This window comes from Berghia stephanieae, chromosome 1 (genome assembly GCF_034508935.2).
Source record: "Berghia stephanieae isolate SIO BIC M18660-M18661 chromosome 1, UCSD_Bste_1.3, whole genome shotgun sequence".
In the NCBI taxonomy this organism is placed as follows: Eukaryota; Metazoa; Mollusca; class Gastropoda; order Nudibranchia; family Aeolidiidae; genus Berghia; species Berghia stephanieae.
In genome coordinates, this window is record NC_088360.1 from 115,815,922 (window position 1) to 115,839,513 (window position 23,592).

Here is a 23,592-nt window from a genome sequence, read left to right on the forward strand (position 1 = left end):
TTATTTTTCTACACCAGTCTGCTTTTGTTTTTCCTGCCATGGCTTATATCATTTATCTCTGTCATTTGGTTTTGTTTCCCTGTTTTAGGTATTTATTTTGCACTGAGGGGATTGCTCAGATTTAAACCAATCGCAAATTGCATGCAAAAAAGTAAGAGGATCCTTATCTCCATTTTATTTACACATTCTAGACACTCATTTTATCTTATGAAATGGAATTCATTCACACATGTGCGGCTATGTGATCTTGTGGTATGACACTTCCCTTCAGATCGAAGGTAAAGGTTTCAAGTCCCACTCTATGGCGGTTAGCTGAGTCCTTTTTACTCACACTGTCTCACTGTACTGAGGTATAAAATGAGTATCTGGCTGTTAACAGCATTGTATGTCAGAAAAAATGTAATATTGCCTAACAGGCATGATGTCTCCTTCTACATAATATGTATTGCTGTTGGCTAGGGACCCCTTGTAAAGCACTTTGAGCACGTTTAGTGGATAATGCACTATATATATGCTCAAGTTTAGCGATGACCAACTGTGATAAAAGTACCAAAAAAGGTATTGGTTTGATGTAATATCGTTTGGAGGATCTTTTATTTGCAAACACAATCACAATAGGTAAATAATGTTAAACTGGTTAACTCTTGAACGATCTGGACTGTCATCATATATTTGGTTGTACATCATTGGAACACTTCAATGCTTCTATCTTTGGTTTTAAAATATTGCTGTCGAGATTCCTCCCTTAAAGGTTGAAAAAAAAAGGCAGTAAAAATATGTGATTTCATCTTTGTACTAAATTATTTTTGATAAATAAATGTGAATTAATAATAATAATAATAATAATAATAAATATTAATAGTAATAACAATAATAAATAATGATAATAATAATCATAATAATAATACATGATGTTTATATGGAGCGTTATCTCATAACAACAGACTCTAAGTGCATTTCAAAATCTAATCGAAATCATATTTAGTATGAGGGACACTGAGGGACAAAAACATAGAAACTGTCCATTTCATTGAAGGAAATGTTTCAGGATTAAAAATATGTCCAAATTCTCCGACCATTTGACATGCAATAAATGTGCGTTCCAAAAGCGGAGTGCTGAAATATAAAATGATTTAAGATATCTTTTAGTGATAGAAATATTTAATAAATTATACAAAATTATGATAAAATATGTTTTCCAGAATTTCGTCTATATTAATGAGCACATGTAATATTGCCACTAAGATTATTTTAACTAAATGATCAAGTGACTCCAGTCAGAAATTTCATCACCTGTACAGCTGCACAATAATAAAATAAAAAATGTTAAAATAAAAATTCCCTTTATTCATTCTATATGGGAAATTTTCTAGAGGGTCATATTCTAAGGGAAGACTAGTATAACCTAGGCATCAGCCACGGTGCAGCACAGCAAACTGAGCTAGGGCGAGGTGACTTGCTTAAGGTTACACAGTGCAGTGGATATTCGAAATTGATACCTGTCAGACACAGAGCAAAGACTACTGCTGAGACATGCTGCCCCTTCAACAGGTCAACTCTAACCAACAACATCAAGGAGATTGTGTTAATTTCTATACCTATAAAAACTATAGTGCTTTTTCTCTGTTCTGTGCTTCCCCAGTCCGTCGTAAACTGTGAGTCGTACAACTCGTGTACAGCTTGAACTACAAGACGTTTAGCACAGTCAGTCACTGAAATGACACCCTGGACAGAAAATAAAAATGAAACGTATATTAGTAAATAAAAAGAAAAAAAAAGTAATTTTATTTCTTCTTTATTTAAAATTGTTTTGATCACACTAAAGGAAAACTTGAACTTATATGCAACCAGATGGATTATGTTTTTACTTATATTTTTAACTTGTTCATTATTTGTGGAAGACCTCTGAAATAGTCCCTGATGCGAAGAATCAGAAATAGAACATTAATCGTTTACAAGACCTTAGCCCTGTGGCGTTAACAACTATAGTTATGAAAGATTTTAATAACATTGTTTATTCATGATTCACGAGTCAAATTCAATACCAAACGTAAATTTCCTGAAGTGGATAAATAAAGTTCATCTTGTCTTAGCTCATCTTAAAGAATATAGGATTTAAAGTCATATATTGAAACAAAAGGAGGAAAAATCCGTACCTCCTCCCCCACCTATTGTTCTCTTGAAAAAATATCCTTTGTTGAAATCGATATCATGTAAAAACCATTATAATTATAAAGCTCACTTGTATAAGATATAAAAACACTGGCAAGTGAAAGCTTACCTTCAATCTAAGTATGTCCATGACACTTCCCTCAGAGTTAGTCACATTTTTTTCCCATAAAACATCTTGTAAAAATCTATCCAGATTTTGTTTACTGAGATCTCCGTCCAGTTCAATTGTTATCGTGCCCACATTCTGTTATGAAAAAACAAATATACAAGACCATAAATTTGGCTTAGACAATTATTATAAGCAGAATATATGGGAAAGAGCCAAAAAGACAATATCAAAGAATTTTGGCAATGATGAGTTCCTAACCGATGCTTAGAAGGAACAGTTAAAAAGGAACTACATGTAGAAAAGTACAATAAGGTCGCTTAGGTTTCTAAATGCTGCTTATAGTTTGAGCTTTGATTTGATATAGGCATGCTCGTCATTTCTGGTTATGACTGCATGGATATACAAGTTTTTCTTGAAATCCAGAAGAGGAATGGATAGCAAACTTCCATTATCCTGCCGTATAGGAAAAGGGTATATACGTATATTATGGTAAATTAGTAAATTTGGATGAAAACAAATAGTTTGATCTTTAATTTGATATAGACATGCACGTCAGTCAGTTGGTGATAAAACAGAAAGTGTTGAGAAATTATTGTATTCTCTTTCTTAAATGGGTGTAAAGGTAGATGGACTTAGATTTTAATGTGCTGTTCTTTTGCCTTCGGCTAGGTTGATAAGAATACACAATTTATCAAGTTTGTATCTTTATTTTCAAATCTTACAAACCAGAACTATATTTGTTCAGTGTCGTTCATTACACCAAAATAATTGTAATTTGAAGTTGAAGCGTCATAAAAAAAAGTATAAAAATAACTCTCAAAAACTTACATTGTCAATTTTATGTTTATCATTTATGGAATAACCTCTTTGCAAAAATATGTCCTCCATTCTGAGAAATAAACAAAAACAAAACAAAAAATAACATCTTGTAATATAGTGAATATAGTAGTCTTTACAGTGCTTGAATTTATCACATTTTTTGAACTATTAAATGGACTGTACCAAATGGTTGCTACCCTTTGGATAGGTTGCGAAGTAAATCTACCATATCTAACATCCAAATTCCACATTACTGCTGGAGTTAACATCAACCCATTCCAGAATCTAAGATACTTCTGATTGTGAGAGTCTAGTACTCTACCGAAATGAGGGTCCTGATAGTTCAGTTGGTAGAGCACTCGCTTCACACGCAAAGGGACCGAGATCAATCCCGGGTGCAGTCGAGATTTTTTTCTGCCCCCTCTGTCCATCCAGCATTGAATGGGTAGCTGGGTCTGTTAAATATGGCAGAAAGTTCTTTGTGACAGAATTAGCATCCTATCCAAAGGATAGCAAGAAATTGCTATAAAAACCGGGATAAACTCCAGTTCTTAGGGCCTAATGGCTCTGAAGGACTCTTAACAAATTGTCAATGGATCAATTTCTAAAAGTATCCAGAAAAGAGAGCGAGAAAGAGGTCTAAAACAATTTGTCTGAAAGTGAAATTAGTCTTTTAAAATATACACATACATTTATGTAACTGTAAAAGATGAAATTTAAATTTCCACATTTCATGTGGCAAAGAAGGAATCTAAACTCACTTTTCTGATCCTGAAAGTCCATAGGCATTTATATCCAAAATCTCGTCAAGGTCTATCCTGAAATAGAGAGACTTAATTATTAAAAAAACAAAGAAACAAAAAAACAAAACAAACAAGAGCATTTATATAGAACAATATTCACTAAACATGGTAAAAGTGCTTTGCAAAGGGATCCCTAGCCGACAACAGCGCTTAACATATCGGACGATACATGATACATGTTGGGATTACAATATTTTTTCCAACAGAGACAATGCTGTTTAGAGCCAAGTACTCATTTTACACCTGATTATGGTGAGAGAATGTGTGTAAAGAGCCTTTCAAAGGACTCAAACCCAGGACGAGTGTCATACCACTAGACCACATAGCCTCCATTAGTATACATAATATTTTAAAAAGCACAAATATATGTAAGATCACTTGATAGGTAATCAACAAGCCGAATGAGGTATAACTGTTTATTTCATCTATGCAAATTTTGAGCAAATATTTCCGTGATTCAATGTTAAAATAAGCCTTACAAATAAATAGTAACCACAAAAACTTGTTTCAACTTCTTGTTACATAATTTTACACTGTTGGTGATAAGGTTAAAGAAAGGAAGGAAAGATAAATTTTTTAGAAAGAGCAAACATTTTATTGCAAAAGCACTATAAAAGGGAGAATTAAAAAAAAAAAAAAGGACAAAGGGGAAGAGGAGGAAAATAGAGATTTGTCTGTGAAAAGCGTATTCAATTTATGAGAATATTTTTCAAAAATAGGTTAATTTTACGGTTTAACATCCTAAAATAAACATATTTATGATAAATATTCTCACAAATAAGAGAGTAGTTAATGCTATAATGATAAAAAGTCAATTCGACAGTTGAGCTGCTAAACATGAAGTTTTGCCTTTGTCCTGGGGCTTTTCGTAGGCGAGCGGTAACTGATAATAATGATTTACTTTATTCAAGCTAAACACTTACTTCGCATAGTTCGTCTGAATCACCTTGGCAAAACTGTTAATTGACCTGTGGATTACATAATTTTAGATACTATAGCCTGCAGACCAAAGCACCCATAAACACCTCTTGTCTTTGATGAATAAGATTGTTTATACAGAAAAGATTTTCGTTCATATATTATTATAGAGATTGATGTTTAGTGGTTTCAATTAAGATAATGATAATAATAATGATGATGATAATAATAATAATAATAATAATAATAATAATAATAATAATAATAATAATAATAATAATAAGAAGAAGAAGAAGAAGAAGAAGAAGAAGAAGAACCACCACCACAACAACAACAATAATAATAAAATGTGTCCTGTTTCATTGAATTGTAAAACAAAGTAAAGATGGTGGTAATATGTAATAAATTATTTCCACAAAATATGGCAACTGACTGCTGTCGTTTTGTACTTCAAAAAAAATCTAAAGACTTGAAAAAGTAAATAAAAGATTAGATGTGTTTTACTGGAAATTTGTATTCAATTAAATAATTTCAAGCATCCCATTGCTCCACCAATAATAAAGAGGCTCCAGAGATCATGTAATCATTTTTAGATTTTAAATAGGTGGTGAATTCCAAAAATATATTCATTAGCAGCAAAAAAAAAACAAAACAAAAAAAACACAACAAAAACAAGAAATAAAAAAGCGTAAGATAAATATGATATAGAAGAAGACGGATTTTTTAGCATGATTTTTTTTTCATATGTATAGCTAATACTCTATATCTGGCACTGTATCATACAAATTATTTTAGATCTTAAGAAAAGAGAGTTCAGAGAAAACTTACTTTATATTCTCTTTCAATGTGTTCAATTCTGTATCTTCTACCAAGTCTGTCTTGTTTACAACGATAACGTCTCCCAGAGCAAGTTGCCTGATTTGAGTGAAACAAAAACATTAAAACAAAACAAATAAATAAACAGAAAAAAAAAAAGAAGCTTAAAACAACACTGTACATGTGTTGTGGTTTATGACCATCTATTATCAATCTAAGGCCAATGTGTTATTTTAGAAAAAAGAAAGTTAAACAAAGATCGATCCAAGAACCTCCTTAAATGAATACTTGAATCATAGTCAGCATTTTTTTCACACAATTCAGTGGGTACTATCTACAAATCATTTTGAGAGCCAATGAGAAATCTCGTTCTACATCTTTTATAATGAGAAATATGCCTGGGCTCTTTTGCAAAACGAAACATAAAAAAGAAGAAAAAAAACCGAATATCCAACCTCTGACATTCGTTGATGGAGCCATCTTCTTTCTTCTCATGTAAATGCTTGATTTAGAGAAAAGTAAATAAACAACAAATATATTTAATTATACATACAATATCTATCATCTTTAAAATCGTGTATTTTTTATGGAAAGCAAGTAAGGCAACATCTCTGTAAAAGTTGCAATCCCCTTGAAGAATTTAAACACACCATTTTGTTTACAGCTAACTGTTAACTGCTGTGCTTTGATTGGCAAACAAATGATTGTTTTGAGATACAGTTTTCTACATTATGGTTTCCATATATGAGGAAAATAGTAAGACAGAATTCAATAAAACTCCAGTGATTTTTTAAGACAAATGCAAGTACAACAGAAAAAGTAAAAATAAATTAGACAATTAGAAGCAAACAGATTATCTCCCCCCCCCCTCCCCCATTATGAAAAGCACATCATATCAGTTGGATCAAATGAAATGAATGAAACAGTATTTGTGTGCTGATTTTTGCAAAACCCTTCGGATGTCGCATGAGCTAGATTTGAGATACAAGTGGGTAGAGGTGAAAAATCGTTATCTGCATGATTTTCATTTTTTCACTTTGTATTATCCATCCAACTACATTCTCACGAAAGGAGTTTACAATTTAAGCTTATAGATAATCTAATTATCTTTCTTTTTCCTCTAATTATCTTTCTTTTTCCAAGGCCTTCAAAATACCTATAATCTGCCTCTAATGTAGAGAATTTCAATTCAGTTGGTAGAGCTCTCACTTCACATGAAAATGGACTGAGATCTATCTCGTGTGAAGTCACAATTTTTTTTCTGACCCCCCTTTCCACCCAGCAGTGATTGAGCAGCAGGGTCGGTGAGATCTGAGAGAAAGTACTAGCATCCTGTCCAAAGGGTGGCAAACATTTTCTATTATTCTTTCACATTCTAGAAACCGGAATAAACCTTCTCCACAGGCCTACTGGTTCTGAAGGACTTCATTTTTATGACATTAAATTTATAAACTTAATTTGATAATTATTCACTTACATCACTGTCTAACCTCAACATAATATTTATGCTTCCATATTTGGCATCATCTGCTCAAGACAAAACTCCTTTAACTGATCATTAAGGTATGCTGGTATATATACTAAAACATTTTAAGCTTGTCATTTGTTTCCATATGTAATCTTTTCTTTTAAAATAACAACGCTATCCTATATTTTTTACAATCATTTTTTTATATTTAAAAAATAACATGACGTATAAAATTATAAGAATTTAGAGCTTACCCGCATAGAAAACTTAGCATCTGCCATTACGACAATACCTGAAATGAAATAAAAGGAGACGAAAAAGTAAAAAGATCAAGCATTAAAAAAAATCAAAATGGAGCATTGTTGTGTAAATCATTCTTTTAACCTTAACAGAATAATGAAACTTAAAAAGGTCTAATTGAATACGCTATCATGATAATTATCAGTCATAAATTCTGGACAAAAAAATGCGGCTCAAATTTCAACATTGCTAGAAAAATCAATAACCTGACTTATTCATAGAATTATGATAATATTCCCCTTATTCAATTCAATTCTTATTCTTCCCAATTAACTCGTTCATGATCTTCTCAACCAAATTAAATAAGGGACTTTAATATTTGGCCAAAGTACGGTGCATAAAAATTTAAAACTTAAAAAAAAAGTTTTATGACAGTATTAGCTCTAGAATATGTGTATTTGTGTACCATCTAGATAAATATCACTGCATAATTCTTCATCAATCCAAAAGATAGATGCTATGGGTCCAGGATCTGCCAGTCCGGTCGTTTCCAATAATATGTAATCAAACTTTCCTTTCTTAGTCATAAGATTCTCAATTGCATTCACACCATTATCTCTGTGGATTTACAATGTCAATATCAATAGCTATAAAAGGCAGAACAATGGAAAACATTTCACAAATATTATAGTTCATACAAATGAGACTTAGGGAATGCTGTATATGAAAATGAAAGCAACAAAGCCAAAAGCAGTTTAAAGTCAAGCCAAGTCATTACAAAATTGCCCAAAATATACACAAAACCCAGTTGCAGCCATTGTAAGAGTAGCTAAAAACAAAACAAAAGAAGTATTACACTGCAAGTATTAATCGAATTTATCCTTAATGGTTTTTCCTTTCTGGGTGAGATTAATTAATTCCGTGGTATCATTATCATTATTTTTTTCTTTTCTTTTTCTCTCCAAGTATAAATCACGTTGTTATCTCTTGTGGTCCTTTAAAAGCCATGGAATCTGTTTTTAGGTTATGAAGTTAACGGTATATGGTACTTGCCATTCTAAGAATAAGATAATGGTCTATTAGACCTAGCTATCCAACCGTTATTGGGAGGAGAGATTGGCCTTTTGGCATAATAGGCAACCCTCCTCCTTTGTCTTATAGTCATCTTCTGCCATCACTGCTTGTCTGCAAATCTTATAGATTCCTACCCATTGTACCAACAACTCAGTAAATCATAAGATGACATTAGTGTCTTAATGGTACAGTGTGTAATCTTTTAATGAAAGAAAGCGATGTCGGACAGGTATCTTATTGTACCATATAAAATGGAAGTGTAATTCCAGATGGCCTGCTTTGGAAATTAATGAAGCATGAGTGCATTGAGCTTGGTGAATTTGAGGAAATTTATTATATAAATGTACAACCTTTTTTAAAGACCTGTCCAATGCTCTTTGCATAATGATAACCCAACAACAATTACCCAATTTCAGTTGTACTCGAGTATATTTTAAAAATTTTATATACAAATAAAAATCATTAAAAAACAAGAAAGAGAAAGAGAGGATCTAACTTGACAGAACAACACAAACAGCCATTCCGTAGTTCCAGCCATTCTTCAAACAGTTCTCCATCTTGGCCAACTGACATTGACTTTTCTATGGAGTCACCTGAAAATACAAAATCATTTAAATTTTCATAAATATGAATATTTTAAACAAGAAATAGAGTCCTGTGAGCGTGATAGATAATAAGTTATTGGACATTTTAATAGACTCATATCTCTGAATATTATTGCATCATGTACGACCCTGGGAGTCCCAATAACTCAGTTGTTGAGCACCTATTTCACAAGGGACTGGCACCAGTCTTGGGTGTAATCAAAGTTTTTTTCTTTTTCTTTTTCTGACCCCTCTGTCTTCATTCATTGGTAGCTAAATCTATTAGACCTGATGGAAATTGCTTTGCGATAGACAAGTGTGTAGTCTAGATTGCAGATCAATTGTTATTGATCGTTTAACACTACAGAGACTTGGATAGACTCTGGCCCCATGAGCCTTTGGTTCTACAAGAATACTTTTATATGATACTCATGTAATTTCAATTGCATTGTATATTCATTTTATAGTGGTGGTGAGGTGCCTCTAATCAGCTAGCATATATATAACAAAAACCTTGATATATTGAATGGCTTGTGATTCTGTAAAAGATAAATAAGATAAAAATCTAATTTATCACATTTAACAACAACAACAACAACTGCTACAACTACTTTTACCACTACCACATTTTTGTTGCTATTACTGCATATAGGATTACTACAACTACTACCACTACTGCTACTTCTGCTACTACTACATTGCTGTATTTAAGGCTACTGCTATTACCACTATTTATTACTCCTACCACTACAACAACGCCAACTACTACTACTATTGCTACTATTACTACTAGTAATACTACTACCACTGTCATTGTTTATATTAAACTATCACCATTGTCATTTCAACTTTACACAACAAAAATTCTAGTTAGCATCCTCTTATTACCTTCTCCAAATTCATTCAGTATAACGGCAATTTTCTTGCCATGCTGTTCTGTCAGGATATAATTCAGCAGGGTTGTCTTTCCAGAACCTGTAAATGGAAAAATCTTGTAAAAATAAAAATATGAGCATAAAGATTAAGATTTTTTATTTTTTTAAAATACAAACAAACAAAGGAAAAAGTGTCACATGAAACAAAATTGTTTGTTTCCATATCTTTAAAAAAAGCATTAATGATAAACAATAGGAAACAAAAATGTGGTCAAACCTTATAAAGTGAGATATGCATTTCTCTAAGAGCTGCTTATCATTTTTTTAAAAGGAGTAAAAAGCAAATGTAGACTCTCTATCTTCTTAAGTTATATGATAAATTAATGGGGAACCTCACTAGACAGGGTCTTGGCCTTCTAATCCTTATGAAACTAGATGCTAAAATGAGAATAATAGCAATATCTTTTTCTTTTTAGGCAGCTTTTTATCATCTTGGAAACATAACTGCTGCCTTACACATTTTCACATAGTCTGAGATGAGGTGACAATGCTCACTTAGGCTTAAGTAACCCAGTACCTATAGACCATTACCAGATGTTTTCATCATCATAGCTTGTCGCTCCAACATCAACCCACTCCACATAATCTGGGGAGCAGACTCAGATCATGATCAGTGCAGCTGGCCCGTCCTGGCATTCTCTAAGGATGTGCTCCATTGTCTGCTTTGAGCATCCAGGTGTACACAAGCTGTTCTCAGCCAGCCCCCACTTTTTCATGCTACCAGCTGTTCTTCTAAGTTTTGTCAGTGCTCTGTTCAGTGTTACCCATTCATTCCTGGGGAGTTCAGTTCCATAGGGCATTTCTTCTCTTGGATCTGTGCATGATTGTCCCACTCCCTCCGTCTGTATACAGCTGCATGATCAGGGTTGATGCTTTCTTCCATCACGAAGCTCTTTCTAGACTTCATTCTCCTTTTCATTGGGTTGTCGTCATGGAGGGGTGCCTTGGGTTCATTTCCTGTTTATATTTCTGAGCTTTGGAGACAGTGGCTCTTCAAATGTGGGGAGGTGCAATGCCAGCCAGCCAATGGAGGACTGGAATTGCAGTTGGTTTCAAGTTACCAGTAATGATCCGGCAGGTGTTATGTAGCTCAGGGTCCATCATTTTGGCATGGTAGGATCTTGCCCAGACTGGTGAGATGTATTCGGGTGATGAATAGCAAGGCTAGTGCAGTTGTCCTGACTCTTTTTTTTTTATCTGCTCCCCATGTAGTGTTTGCAAGTTTTCTTCTGAGGTTGTTTCTTGTGGCCACCTTTGCTTTTGCTTTCACTGTGTGCTGAGAGATGGACATTGTGCAGTCTAGGGTGACACTGAGGAAGGGGTTGTTTTCCAATATGATCCCATTCCAGGACATGTTCAGTTTCCTGTTGGCTTGGCAGTTGTATAAATGGAAGGCACACACATGAGTTTTTACTGGGTGACATTGAGCTCTTCGAATAGTACTCAGAGAGTGTCTTCAGGTATCTGTTAGTCTCTTCTCAATGGTCTTGGCATCAGAGGCCACCAAAAAGTTGTTAAGCAAAAAAATGTGGCCAGTTTGTTTGATCATTTATTTTTCTATTCATTTGGAACCAAATTTATTATACATGTGAGTATGAGTTTGAGTTCATTGTAGAGGGCCGGTGGCCCGTTGATGGTCTTTGGATTGGTCTCCACCAACTTTTGGAGGTCGAAAGGTTGGCTTCAATGGGAAATCGGTGCTGTATTTTAGATCCTGCAGGAAACTGTCAATTTGGCTTTTAAAGCTGTTTAAGCTTGGCGCTATAACTATTTTTTCAGGCAGGCTATTCCATGTATCAACAATTCGATGACTAAAGAAATTTTTTCGGATGTTTAAACGGCAATTTTGTTTGGCAAGTTTATAAGAGTGGCCTCTTGTTTTTTTGTCCTTATTAAATGTGAGATAATCTTCTACGTTTACTTTGTAGAGACTGTTGGTCAATTTATAAGTTTCAATTAGATCTCCTCTGAGTCTTCTGTACATGAGGCTTGGGAGGTCTAATGCTCTGAGTCTATCTCCGTAGCTGAGGTTTGAATTTTCGGGAACAAGTTTGGTGGCTCGACGTTGGACATTTTCAATTAGTAAAGCATCTGGTTTATTGATGGGGGACCATACACAGTTTCCATATTCCAAGTGTGATCGCATTAGACTTTTAAAAAGAGTGGTTAATATGGGTTTGTCTATATAGTCGAAAGATCTGACACGTCCCAGGATTCTATTTGCTTTGTTAACAGTCTTTTCACAGTGCTGGCTAAAATTGAATTTGGGGTCCACATATACACCAAGGTCCTTTTCACATAAAGTACTTTCCAATTTGATTTCAGATCCCTTACTTTCCTTCATCCTGTAGACATATTGGCTGTTGTTGTTCCCTAGGTGCATAACCTTGTATTTGTTTGCATTGAAATGGAGTTGCCATTTTTTAGAGCACAACTGAAGTGTGTCTAGGTCATCTTGCAGTCGGCCAGCTTCTTTGACATCATTTACAGATGAAAAAACTTTGGCGTCGTCTGCAAAGATTTTTATGAAGGAGTTTACTGCTTCGGGCATGTCGTTTACATAGCATATAAATAAAACTGGGCCCAAGACACTACCCTGAGGGATCCCAGATAGAACTGGTTTCCATCCTGATGCTTCACCAGTGATCACTATATGTGGCCAGAACATTTTAAAATTACATTCACGTGGATAATTAATCAGACTTTGAATAAACAAACCCAACTCTAAACTCGAAAGTTTTCACAATCAAAACTCCAGATAAGTCCAAGAAATGCACAAAATTCAAAAGAAATCCAAATGTAAATATGAAAATAAACAATTGTGATTCAAAATAAGGAAAATCCAATTATGAAAAAAGAAATCTGATACTAATATTTGCCAATTAGACATCTCTCTCTCTCTCTCTCTCTCTCTCTCTATCTATCTGCTCTCCCCCCTCCTTTTTTTTATTCCTATAATATGAAAAGCACAGCCAAGATGGCGACAGAACCCTGGTCTCCGATAAATAAGGCAAGATGGTGTCAGGAACCTCGCTGTTGTACCAATGCCAATGCCGCAATGCCTGAGCTTAATCTAATATTGTTGTTATAATGTAGAATATTTTGCTTTGGTTTGAGTTTGAGTCCTGATAGATTTCAAGATGTGAACGACTGATCAAGCCGGAGAGGTGGGGAAATTTTCATAGATTGGATTGGGGTGACAACAGCAAATTAAAACTAGACGTCTACTGCAAATAAGCACTCCGTTGAATCAACAGTCGAGACGTCGTTCTCAACTTCAACTGAGAATTGAGAACGAGCATTGATCATGATGAAGTAAACATTATTTACCCAGGAATCCGGTTATTATTGTTATTGGTACTTTTCCAGCTTGAGATGGAACCAATTGTGGAATATCTTCATCTGAATCGTCACTCATTTTTACTGTTGGATACACACTAAAGTTCCTTAAAGCGGCTTACTGGAATGACTGAATAAGGTGCTTATTGATTTTAGATTTTGTTTTCTTTTAGTTACGACCCTTTGATTTTATTTGTGGTTGTAGCATTCAGTTGTAACACTAAAAAACTTCTTCCGTGGAGTGAAAGTATCGTGTTTTAATTTCTTAATTTTTCAATTCCCTCCATAGAATTAAACGAATTGGGTAAATTCCTTGATTCCCTCTCAACCAAGGAATTTTATTCGTTTAATTCTATGCTCTCAACCAACGTCAGCATAATATTTCGCAGATCTGATAACCGAACATAATTGTAGGCTTCATTTAACATTGTTGTAATGGACAGTGGCGGTTCTAGCCTATTTACAGTGGTTGGGCAAAGATGATCCGGTCAATATAATATATATATATATAATATATATATATATATATATATATATAAATTATATATATATATATATATATATATATATAATAAAATATATATATATATTATTATATATTATTATTTTTTTTTTTTAATTATAATTATATTTTTTTCACCTTTAAAAAAAAATATTTCAACCACAAATAATCACATTCACAATGAAATGACAATACCAGTAGATTTTAATTATTCCAAACGTAATCAAAAAATAATCACGAAAGAGAATACAACTAAAAAAATAAAGCGATGAGACATAATGCGACAACACCTTGACAATAGAAGTCCATTTTGTTCACTCGAAAAATTAAAGAGATGCTTTAATCCCTCAACGGCTAGATTAATATTTCTGTTACATTACAGGTTTTCAGTAGTATGTAGTAACCTTAAAGTTTTCATCGAGAAGCAACAACAGCGATATGACTCGAGTTTCATTCAGAGCTGAAATTGCATCATTTTTACTGCTGTCTTGGTGGTTAGAATGATTGTGCCGGTGGTGGTAGTGGTTGGAATAGTGGTAGCGGTGGTGGTGGTGGTGGAGGAGGAGGAGGAAGACGAGGCGGTGAGGGAGGATGTAATTATGATAGTGGTTTTGGTGGTGCTGTTGGTTAGAATGATAGTTGTGGAGACGATTGTTGTACTTGTTGTTGTTGTGTGTTTGTTGTTGTTTGTGTTATGATGATGATGAGATGATGATGATGATGATGATGATGATGATGATGATGATGACAACGACGATGTCGTCGACAATGATGGTTACCACCATACGATATTACAAAGTTTATTTAATCTTAGGCTTTCGCCAATAATTCACATAATACAATTAAGACAAAAGAATGTTACCAATCTCTCCTCATGCATTCGTTATACTATCACAATAAGGACCGTGTTATCTTTAATCCTTCCCCAACCAACCCCTAGCTTCACGCCTCTTCGTCGCGAACCATCTTATGTATTAGCTTCAGGACGGGCAAGTACGGAATCTGCCCACCCTTCCTTTAAACGTATTTATTTCCTATATAACTTAGAATTCAACTCTCTCCTTACTCAGAAGAGTATTTCTCGTATACTAATTCAATTGTTGAGAAAACCAAAATGGTGGTTGTATTTTATATATTTATTTAGTCGTGACTTTTGAATAAAAGTGTTTTATTTTATTAGAGGGAATACAATAGAAAATTACATTGTTTTGCAAAATTATTTAGTCTGGCAATAAAAATACAGCGGTAATTACTTTAGAATAATAATAAAAAAAAGAACTAACAAATTAATTTGTTAAAAAACAAAAACAAAAACAAAAAAAACAACAAAAAACAAATAAGAAAACAATTTAAATAAATGAGTTTTGAGAAGTACTTAAAAAAAACGAGAAAAAAAAAGAAATAATTTAAATGGATAAACAAATATATAAAAACAACACAAATTAATACTAAAATTGATATAATATTAGTAAGTTAATAAATTTAATTCAATACTGGAACCTTCCCAAAGTCATTACATCAATGGTACCAGCACAAGTAAGGCAATAAATAAGAAAAAGTTCGTTTGCCAAAAGCTCTATTCAGTGTTCACTAGTGCGGGGCGGTCCTTGGCAAGCTTAAGGACCACGATCCTACGGTCCTTGGGAAATGAAGACCGCAAGGACCGGTCCTAGGACCGGTCCTTTTCGACATTGAACATTCCTGAGAGACTGTTGGAAATTCGAACCGGTTTGACCTTTGAGAGTGTGGGATCGTTCATTCTTGAACCGTTAAAGACCGCTACACGATGAAAACCGTGGCCTACAGGAGTAAAACACACGGAGTAGTCACACTCATTTCAAATTGTAACCTAATTAGAGAAGAGGGGTGATGCCTTCTTTATTTGCTCACCGTACTTCATTGTTACTTCGATAATTTAATAAAATTTGAAATTTATCCCCATTAACGGAGATAATGGCATCACCCAAGGCGTTGATCGAGTTGTTCGTGGCGTTGATACACACACGCAACTCCTACCCCCCTCCCCCCCCCCCCCACACACACACACACATTAGAGGGCAGCGAGCATTGAAGAGTAAGAGAGAGACGTGAAGTTATAATAAGAGGGGGTGGATGAGGTGATAAGAGGGGTCGATGGTGACTTTTCATTGCTGAGTAGACAGGGATTCAGAAAAAAATCGACTGCACCCGGGATCGATCTCTGGCCCTTTGCGTATAAAGAGAGTGCTCTATCAACTGAGCTATCGGGGTCCCCAAATATTCTATTGGACTTTTTTAAAATTCAGACGTTATAACTGGGTTTTTTGGAAGGAAGAAACTAATGAAACTCATATTATTTGATTAGTAATAACACCAAACGAAATTTTAATATTATTGTATTATTTTAAATGACAACACTGCGATAGAAAGGAGTGGTGACAAGAGATGGACAAAAGAAAACAAAAAATCGGATTTGCTACTTGCTAGGTTCGACACACACACACACACACACACACACACACACAAACACACACATCTTTTGTAGTCACATACATTTCAAACAATAACCCATTAGAGAAGAGGGGTCATGCCTTCACCATAGATCATTGTCATTGCGATCATTATGGTGTAGTAAATTTTGAAATTTACCCCGTATAATGGAATCGTCCAAGGCGTGCGCCTCCTGTTCCCCCCATCTCACACACGAAAGGGCGGTTTGCGGAGTGGAGGTTGGTGGTCGTCTGCCTGTATGGTCGTCTGTGTCGTTTAGTGTATGGTAAAGGGGGGTGGGTGCGATTAATTAAGTGGGATGGGTGGTGATTGGTGGAAGATAGGCAACCGAAGCAACGAATCGCTGGGGAAGTAGTAGGCTATGGCGCGAGACCGTAGGACCGTGGTCCTTGCAAGGACCGCCCCGCACTAGTTGAAAGGTGATAAGAAGTGAGGACCGGCGCCGGTCTTCCCCTCTGGGACCGGTCTTCGGTTCACAGCTAAAAGACCGTCGGACCGCGGTCCAGACCGGTCTTCAGCGCGGCACTAGTGTTCACTGGTTATTAAGGTGGGCTCATTTGAATTAGCCCGACCTAGTACTAGAGAGGCCAGACAGCAAAAATCTGAGTTAGTTCACCGTCAGGCGACGTGACGATGAGATGACGATGTGGGCGGAGTGGAGTGGAGTGGTTGGTGGGGGGGGGGGGGGGGGATAAAAAGAACAGGAGCGTATCCTGGTTTTTGCATTACGGGGGGCATGGTGATTCGCAATCTATCAAAAATACACACAAATTGATTTCAGTACGAAGTATCAAGTTTAAGTAGTAACTTTTGAAATTATCTAATTTAAATTTGATTATTTCGGACCTGGTAATACAGCTTATAACTTGAAAAAACAGGCTGGTATTTGCCCACCCTGCCCATTATTACCAGCCGTCCCTGGTAATGGATTATATTTCTAGATACTTTAATTTTTAAAAAATCAATATTATGGACAATAACGTTTACAGATCAAATATAATATAGATATAGAACTGTACAGGCTACGAATCACAGAGATATTAAATTACAAAATTGCATTGACATGTATTAAATGTTTAAATTATGAAGCTCCTGTCTACTTAAAAAAACCTATTACATCCTTATACACCTTCCAGATCACCAAAGTTATCATCTGATAAAACTGAGCTTTAAGTTCATATTTTTAGATACAATTGTTTTGGCAGGCGATCCTTTCTGTCATGGACCATCAGGGAACAACCAACTATTAATTATTTTAAATCGAAACTAAACTATTTCCTTTTTATCTCTGCCTATTTGTAATCTGAGACATAATTCATGGTTATAAAACTTTGTGTGAATATTCAATTGTAGGTCTGCGCATGTGTGTGTGTGTGTGTGTGTGTGTGTGTGTGCAGGGGGGGGGGGGAAGAGGGTTGTGGCACAAGAGATGTATTTAAAAAAATAATTTTCAACCACTGTAAAGCGCATTGAGCCTTATATGATTTTGAAAATGCTCTGTACAAATGCCATCTGTTATTTTTATTGTTTAATAAAAACGGGCGAAGAAGTGAATAAACGAAGTGTATACCGACTAAAGTATAAGTTTATGTGCATGACTATCTAGTTCATAAAATCTTTTGCAATACCAAGTTAAGTGCTTGCAATGTTTCCATTTTGAAAATGCTATTTGTTTATTTGTTTTTTTTTTGTTTGTTTGTTTTTTTCCTAAAAACATTCTACTTTTTATTTATTTATTTATTTTTTATTTTTTTATTTATTTATTTTTGTCTTTTTTAAAGATCAAAAATTTGCTTATGGGAAAATTTCTACTGGGAAGAAAAGCACAAACTCAAATCATTACATTAAAAAATAAGAATTCACGCTTACCTAATTTTGACGTGATCAACTCAATGAATTGTGTTTCAGGAATACATCATCATCATCATCATCATCCTCCTCCTCCTCCTCCTCCTCCTCCCCCTCATCATCATCATCATCATCATCATCATCATCATCATCATCATCATAATCATCCTCCTCCTCCTCCTCCTTATCATCACCATCATCATCATCATCATCATCATCATAATCAATCCCATCATCATCATCATCATCATCATCATCATCATCATCATCATCATCATCATCATCATCATCATCATCATCATCATCATCATCATCATTATCATCATGTCACCTAAGTTATTAGAATAAAATCTCATCCTCATCATGAAATTATGTCCTGTGCCCGTCTTTATAGTCCACCGTCTCCTTACACTCCCCATTTCAATCATTTAAAAAAAATCTAATACGTATATTATTAGTTCAATAAAATGGTGAGAAGGCATCTCCCACACCGTTAGATTGCTCAATAAAATACATTTTGAAATGTGAATCTCTAAACCTCAATTTACTTCCACGTACGTGGTAGCCTACATATTTTTTACTTTCCATTTGATGAATCCCTGTCTGACATTAACCTAACACCGAACACTGCAATAACTACCACCACCTCTCAAAAATAAAAATGGAAGGAAAATGACGTCAATCAGCTCTTTGTTATTGTTTTTAGTCAGACGTTTAATCAAAACACAACACAGAAGATAGTAAAAATGACGGATGCCTTCTTGGTTCTTCAGAAGCTACAGACCCTGTGAGCTCAAAGATAGAGAAATCGAAGATCTTGTCGCATCCCTAGATCTACTATGCAGGTCCTATCATGTCATCATTAAATGGATACCATCTCACTGCGGGCACTAGCGGCAATGAAGTTGCAGATGCACTCGCTAAGGAAGGAACCAGATTGCTACAGGAGGATGATTCTTCATCGTATAAAGAAACAAAGAACATTATAAGCTCCCTGTTCTTGACTTGTTGGAATGAGCAGCATCCGAACTAAAATAGAAATGACCTATTTTATCAATTGACCAGACAAGAGCAGGTCATAATCTTTAGGATGCGAACTGGTCATAATAGATTTAACCATTACCTCCATACACTCCATATCAAATTCAAGGTGGAAACTACAAGTCAGTGACCCTGTGGAACAGGAAGTATAACAGGTGAACACATCCTACATATTTGCCAGCCGTCTCTGCCCTTAGGAGAAAATACTGGCTCAAAACTCGGGTAATACATCAAAATATCATATATGAAATATACCATCGGCTCAAATTTAAGACATACAATTACATGCTAAACAATTGGAGGAGAATTCCAAAGAGCCATGAAACCAAAATAATTATAACTTGGTACTACCCTGTTCTCTTTTTAAATCGGTAAACATACAGACAATTGATTGTTACGTTGTTACCTTTTGACATGACGTTAGTCTATGACAAACTAATTCCCATAATATTATACTTAAAATAAAATATAACAACCCAAAAAGTTCTGCTTGAACTGATAGGTTAAAGAAAAAAAAAACTAAAACTAAAACAAAACAATTCAATAAGGACTCGCACAATGTCCGGTTGTGTGTGAGTCGAGTCTTCTCAAAATATTTGGGATAACAGAACCCCCAACTGAAAAATGTATTAGATATAATATGTTAATGAATAGGACATTTTAAAACTTTTTTGTTGTTTTACTTCTCATTTTTATATTAGTTTCTCCTTATTTATTTATTTATTTATTTATTTATTTATTTATTTATTTATTTATTTATTTATAAATTTATCAATTTATCAATTTATCTCTTTATTATTTTTTGTAGACTTTTAAAGTTTTGCAATCGAACAATTTTGATACCAGAGCGAAGCATGTTTTACCAAACGTATTTTAGTTTTTCTTACATGGGACATAAAATTTCATGTTTTCCTGTCATAATGAAATTCATATTTTAAAAAAAATACATGACATTGGTACATGTGTGGAAAGGAACGATTTTAAGAATAAATATGATACTGTTTTAAAAATAGTATACTGATTTGTGAAGTGCACATAAATTCTTGTCCTTGATTATTTCTTTTAATAGGGGAAAGGCCTTGGATACTCATTTGCTTTTTTTTTATCATATACAATTAGGTAACAAAGTGTTTTTCATTTATTAAGCTAAGGTAACGGTGAAAACTGTTAATGGAAGAAAAAAGAAAAAATCATACCTGGCTCAATGACTTGACTTTATACCTCTCGTTTACAAGGTCGTCAGCCAGATATCACCCTTTCGATTTATTTATTCATTTATTATTGTTATTCTATCGGGGGACGGGGGGGGGGGGGGGGGTATTTTCCCCTTTTTGTGAGTATGGTGAAAACGTCCCATTCTTGTTTTTCGCTATTACTTCTTAATAATGATCTTGATTGTTTCAATTATTTCATTAAGACCACAATATTTGTATGTTAAAAATAGGCGTAAAGAGAAGTTTAATTTTTTATCCTGACGTTGCAGCAAAGCAACAACACAAATAATAACAAACATAGAAATAAGGGGAATGATTATAAGGAGGAAAAAGAGTAGATATGAAGGGAAAAGGAGGGGATGGATCCAATGTAGTGTATTCTTGGCCATGTTTGAATGCCTTTTTGGTTTTTTTTTTGTTGTTGTTTGTTTTCCGATTGAAACACATTTATTTTTGTAAGAGGTGCGTGTCAATAAATAAACTACCTCTCACTTGACATTTATTTTGGTTATATTCTATAGCCTATCTTTCTCAAAAGTAACATTGATCAAATCAAACAATAATATCTTATTAGCACGTTAAGGTAAAGGGAATTGAATGAAATACGACATAGAAACAAGATAAAATCCAGGCGCAGTTGAAACTTTGCTTAAGAGATAAAAACTAAGAATGCAATCAACCTCGAACCGGTCCAGCAACTTTTGAAGATCCAGTCACCTCTCGGCTCGATAACAGCGGGACGCTGGCTGGAAAAGGCCAGCCAATGATACATTGTAATGACAGGGTGTCGATATCATAATGATCACATACTTAAACACAGCAATTGCAAACATGTGATTTATAATTCAGTTTTATTTCTACTTTTTAAAAATAGACTGGTGTTTTATCGATTATTGTGTCTCATAAATGGATTCAGCGTTATGTTTGGTGATGTTGTGAAGCTATAAAAGGGCAGCAGGTACACAACATTCCAACTTCGAGGGTTGCGGTCATGTTTGCTTTAGAAACTGAAGCCTTGAAAAAGACTGGGAGAAAAAAGAAAACGATGATCCGGTTTATATTTCACCCCTCAACCTACCCCCCCCCCCCTCCTTCCCTCTAGACAAACTTTCTCTCACTACTCCCAATCTCTTTCTTTCCCTATTTCGGTGTTATGTACTTAAGACAGATAGAATGATATATAGATATATAGATGGATGGATAAACAGATATATATATATATATATATATATATATATTATATATATATATATATATATATATATATATATATAGACTTTTTTACTTTGGGGATATTTTTTTTTGATCCACCGATAAATGAAAGCTTTCTGGATAAAAGAAAATAAAAAAGAAGCACGACATTACTTTTTTAATACTGATTTTACCGAGAGAAAAAATATTGATTAAACCCAATTATTAATCAGATTTATAAAATCACTAATAATAATAATAATAATAATAATAATAATAATAATAATAATAATAATAATAATAATAATAATAATAATAATAATAATAATAATAATAATATATCTATACTTTATTCATCCAAAAAAATGGAACTTCCTTTACAGACGTGGCATGCATGAACATGTATAAACACAAAGTTGAGAATCTATGGCGACAATGTATATATATATATATATATATATATATATATATATATATATATATATATATATATATATATATATATGTATGCAAATGCACAAACATTGTAAAAATATACAACCAAGAATCAATAGCAACACTTTATATATTAATTTGATAAATTGAGATAGACCATACCTCTGGCCTTTAGTCCGAACTTGTGTGTGTATGTTTAAAAGATAGATAGTATTAAATTTAAACACAGTTTTCTTACAAAAGTTTTCTTACAATCGTTTGATTTGATCTCACATTTCTTTTAAAGTCATCCAATGCATATTATGTGCACTTATTACAATCTTCAATTTTTACGAACAGCGTTTAAGATATTTCTGAAATTCAAAGGGCGAAATTATCAATCGGGCACCTTTGCAATAGGCCACCTCAAGCACTTAAACACGGTTTCCAATATCGTGATTTTTAAATTTTAATTTGGTCACTAGGGAGAAAAGTTGATTTAATCAGTGCGACTTTGGAAATGTTATGATTGTAGGATTAACTCTTCACGCCTGGCGTACCAGACTATTTTGTCCTTCGGTATTTGGTCGCTTGCCCACGTACATTCTTTAGAATAGCTAATATTTTGGTGTCCTTATTATTAAAAATCCGGGAAACCGACACTAAGTACGTGTATTGGCATTACATTTTTTCCTGTGATTTTAATTTTATCTACACAGTTTTCAATTTTGTGATTATTGCTCTTATTGTTTTTGTCATCATTATTTTATTTTATTGATGTTTTTGTGTTTAAAGATACCTACATCTGAAGGCACCAAGTAAAGTTCAATTTAATTTTGCAGGTCGCGCCGAATTGATTCCAGGTTGAAATCGCATGTATCGTCCAGACTATCAGAAGATGGTGTGAAAGTTTTAGGCAAAGTGGTTGTCTCATTTTTTTTTAAATCACGCACTGATGAAAATGTTGCAAGAGTTCGAAATTCTGTCGAGGAGACAGCCTGGACTTGAACCCCTGGATTTTTTTTCTTTGGGGTTGTTTAAAAGACCAAATGTCAAGTGCAAGATTCCAGAGCCTTCATGAACTGAGATATCGAGTTGAACAACTAGTAAATGTTATTGACCCGTAGCTTTGTGAGAAAGCCACACATCATTTCATCACGAGATTACGCAAATGTATGGGACGCAAAGGAGGACATTTCGAGCATATCCTTTAACAAATTCACCATATACTAGTGAATGTATTTGTTCTGTTAAAACATATGTAACTGTTTTTTTTTTCAAATGGTTCCAAAAATATTATTTGCTAAATAAATGTATTTAATGTTGAACACATTTTGTGATTGTCGATATCTTCGCTTCATACGGGCATTAAGTTTGAAACACCCGGTAAAAAAAAAGGAAGAAAATCATTTGATCATTATTGATAATAATACAAAGCGACGTGCACCTAAATTCTCATGGATATGAAATTCCCCAGTTTTAATTGCAGCGGCAGAGAAATCTCATCGCTGTAATTAAAATTTAGTGTTTTATGTTTATTTATGTCTCTGTTTCAATTAAACGAATTTTGAACCATACGAATTCCATCTAGGCGGACTTGGCATACGGGCGTATG

The 23,592-nt window shown here is 34.1% G+C and overlaps 1 protein-coding gene across 1 annotated transcript; it reads right to left on the bottom strand.

Annotated features, from left to right (window-relative positions):
- Positions 1 to 565: 565 nt before the first annotated feature.
- On the bottom strand, positions 566 to 13,464 carry LOC144962841 (zinc-regulated GTPase metalloprotein activator 1-like). Its single transcript, XM_078896165.1, has 13 exons — positions 13,269 to 13,464; positions 9,892 to 9,978; positions 8,916 to 9,012; positions 7,812 to 7,963; positions 7,360 to 7,397; positions 6,093 to 6,139; positions 5,650 to 5,736; positions 4,827 to 4,871; positions 3,862 to 3,918; positions 3,110 to 3,170; positions 2,282 to 2,416; positions 1,599 to 1,725; positions 566 to 744 (listed from the first exon to the last, which is right to left on the bottom strand). The coding sequence occupies exons 1-13, from the start codon at positions 13,354 to 13,356 to the stop codon at positions 665 to 667; spliced, it is 1,101 nt and encodes a 366-aa protein (XP_078752291.1). The 5' UTR covers positions 13,357 to 13,464; the 3' UTR covers positions 566 to 664.
- Between the last annotated feature and the right edge of the window lie 10,128 nt (positions 13,465 to 23,592).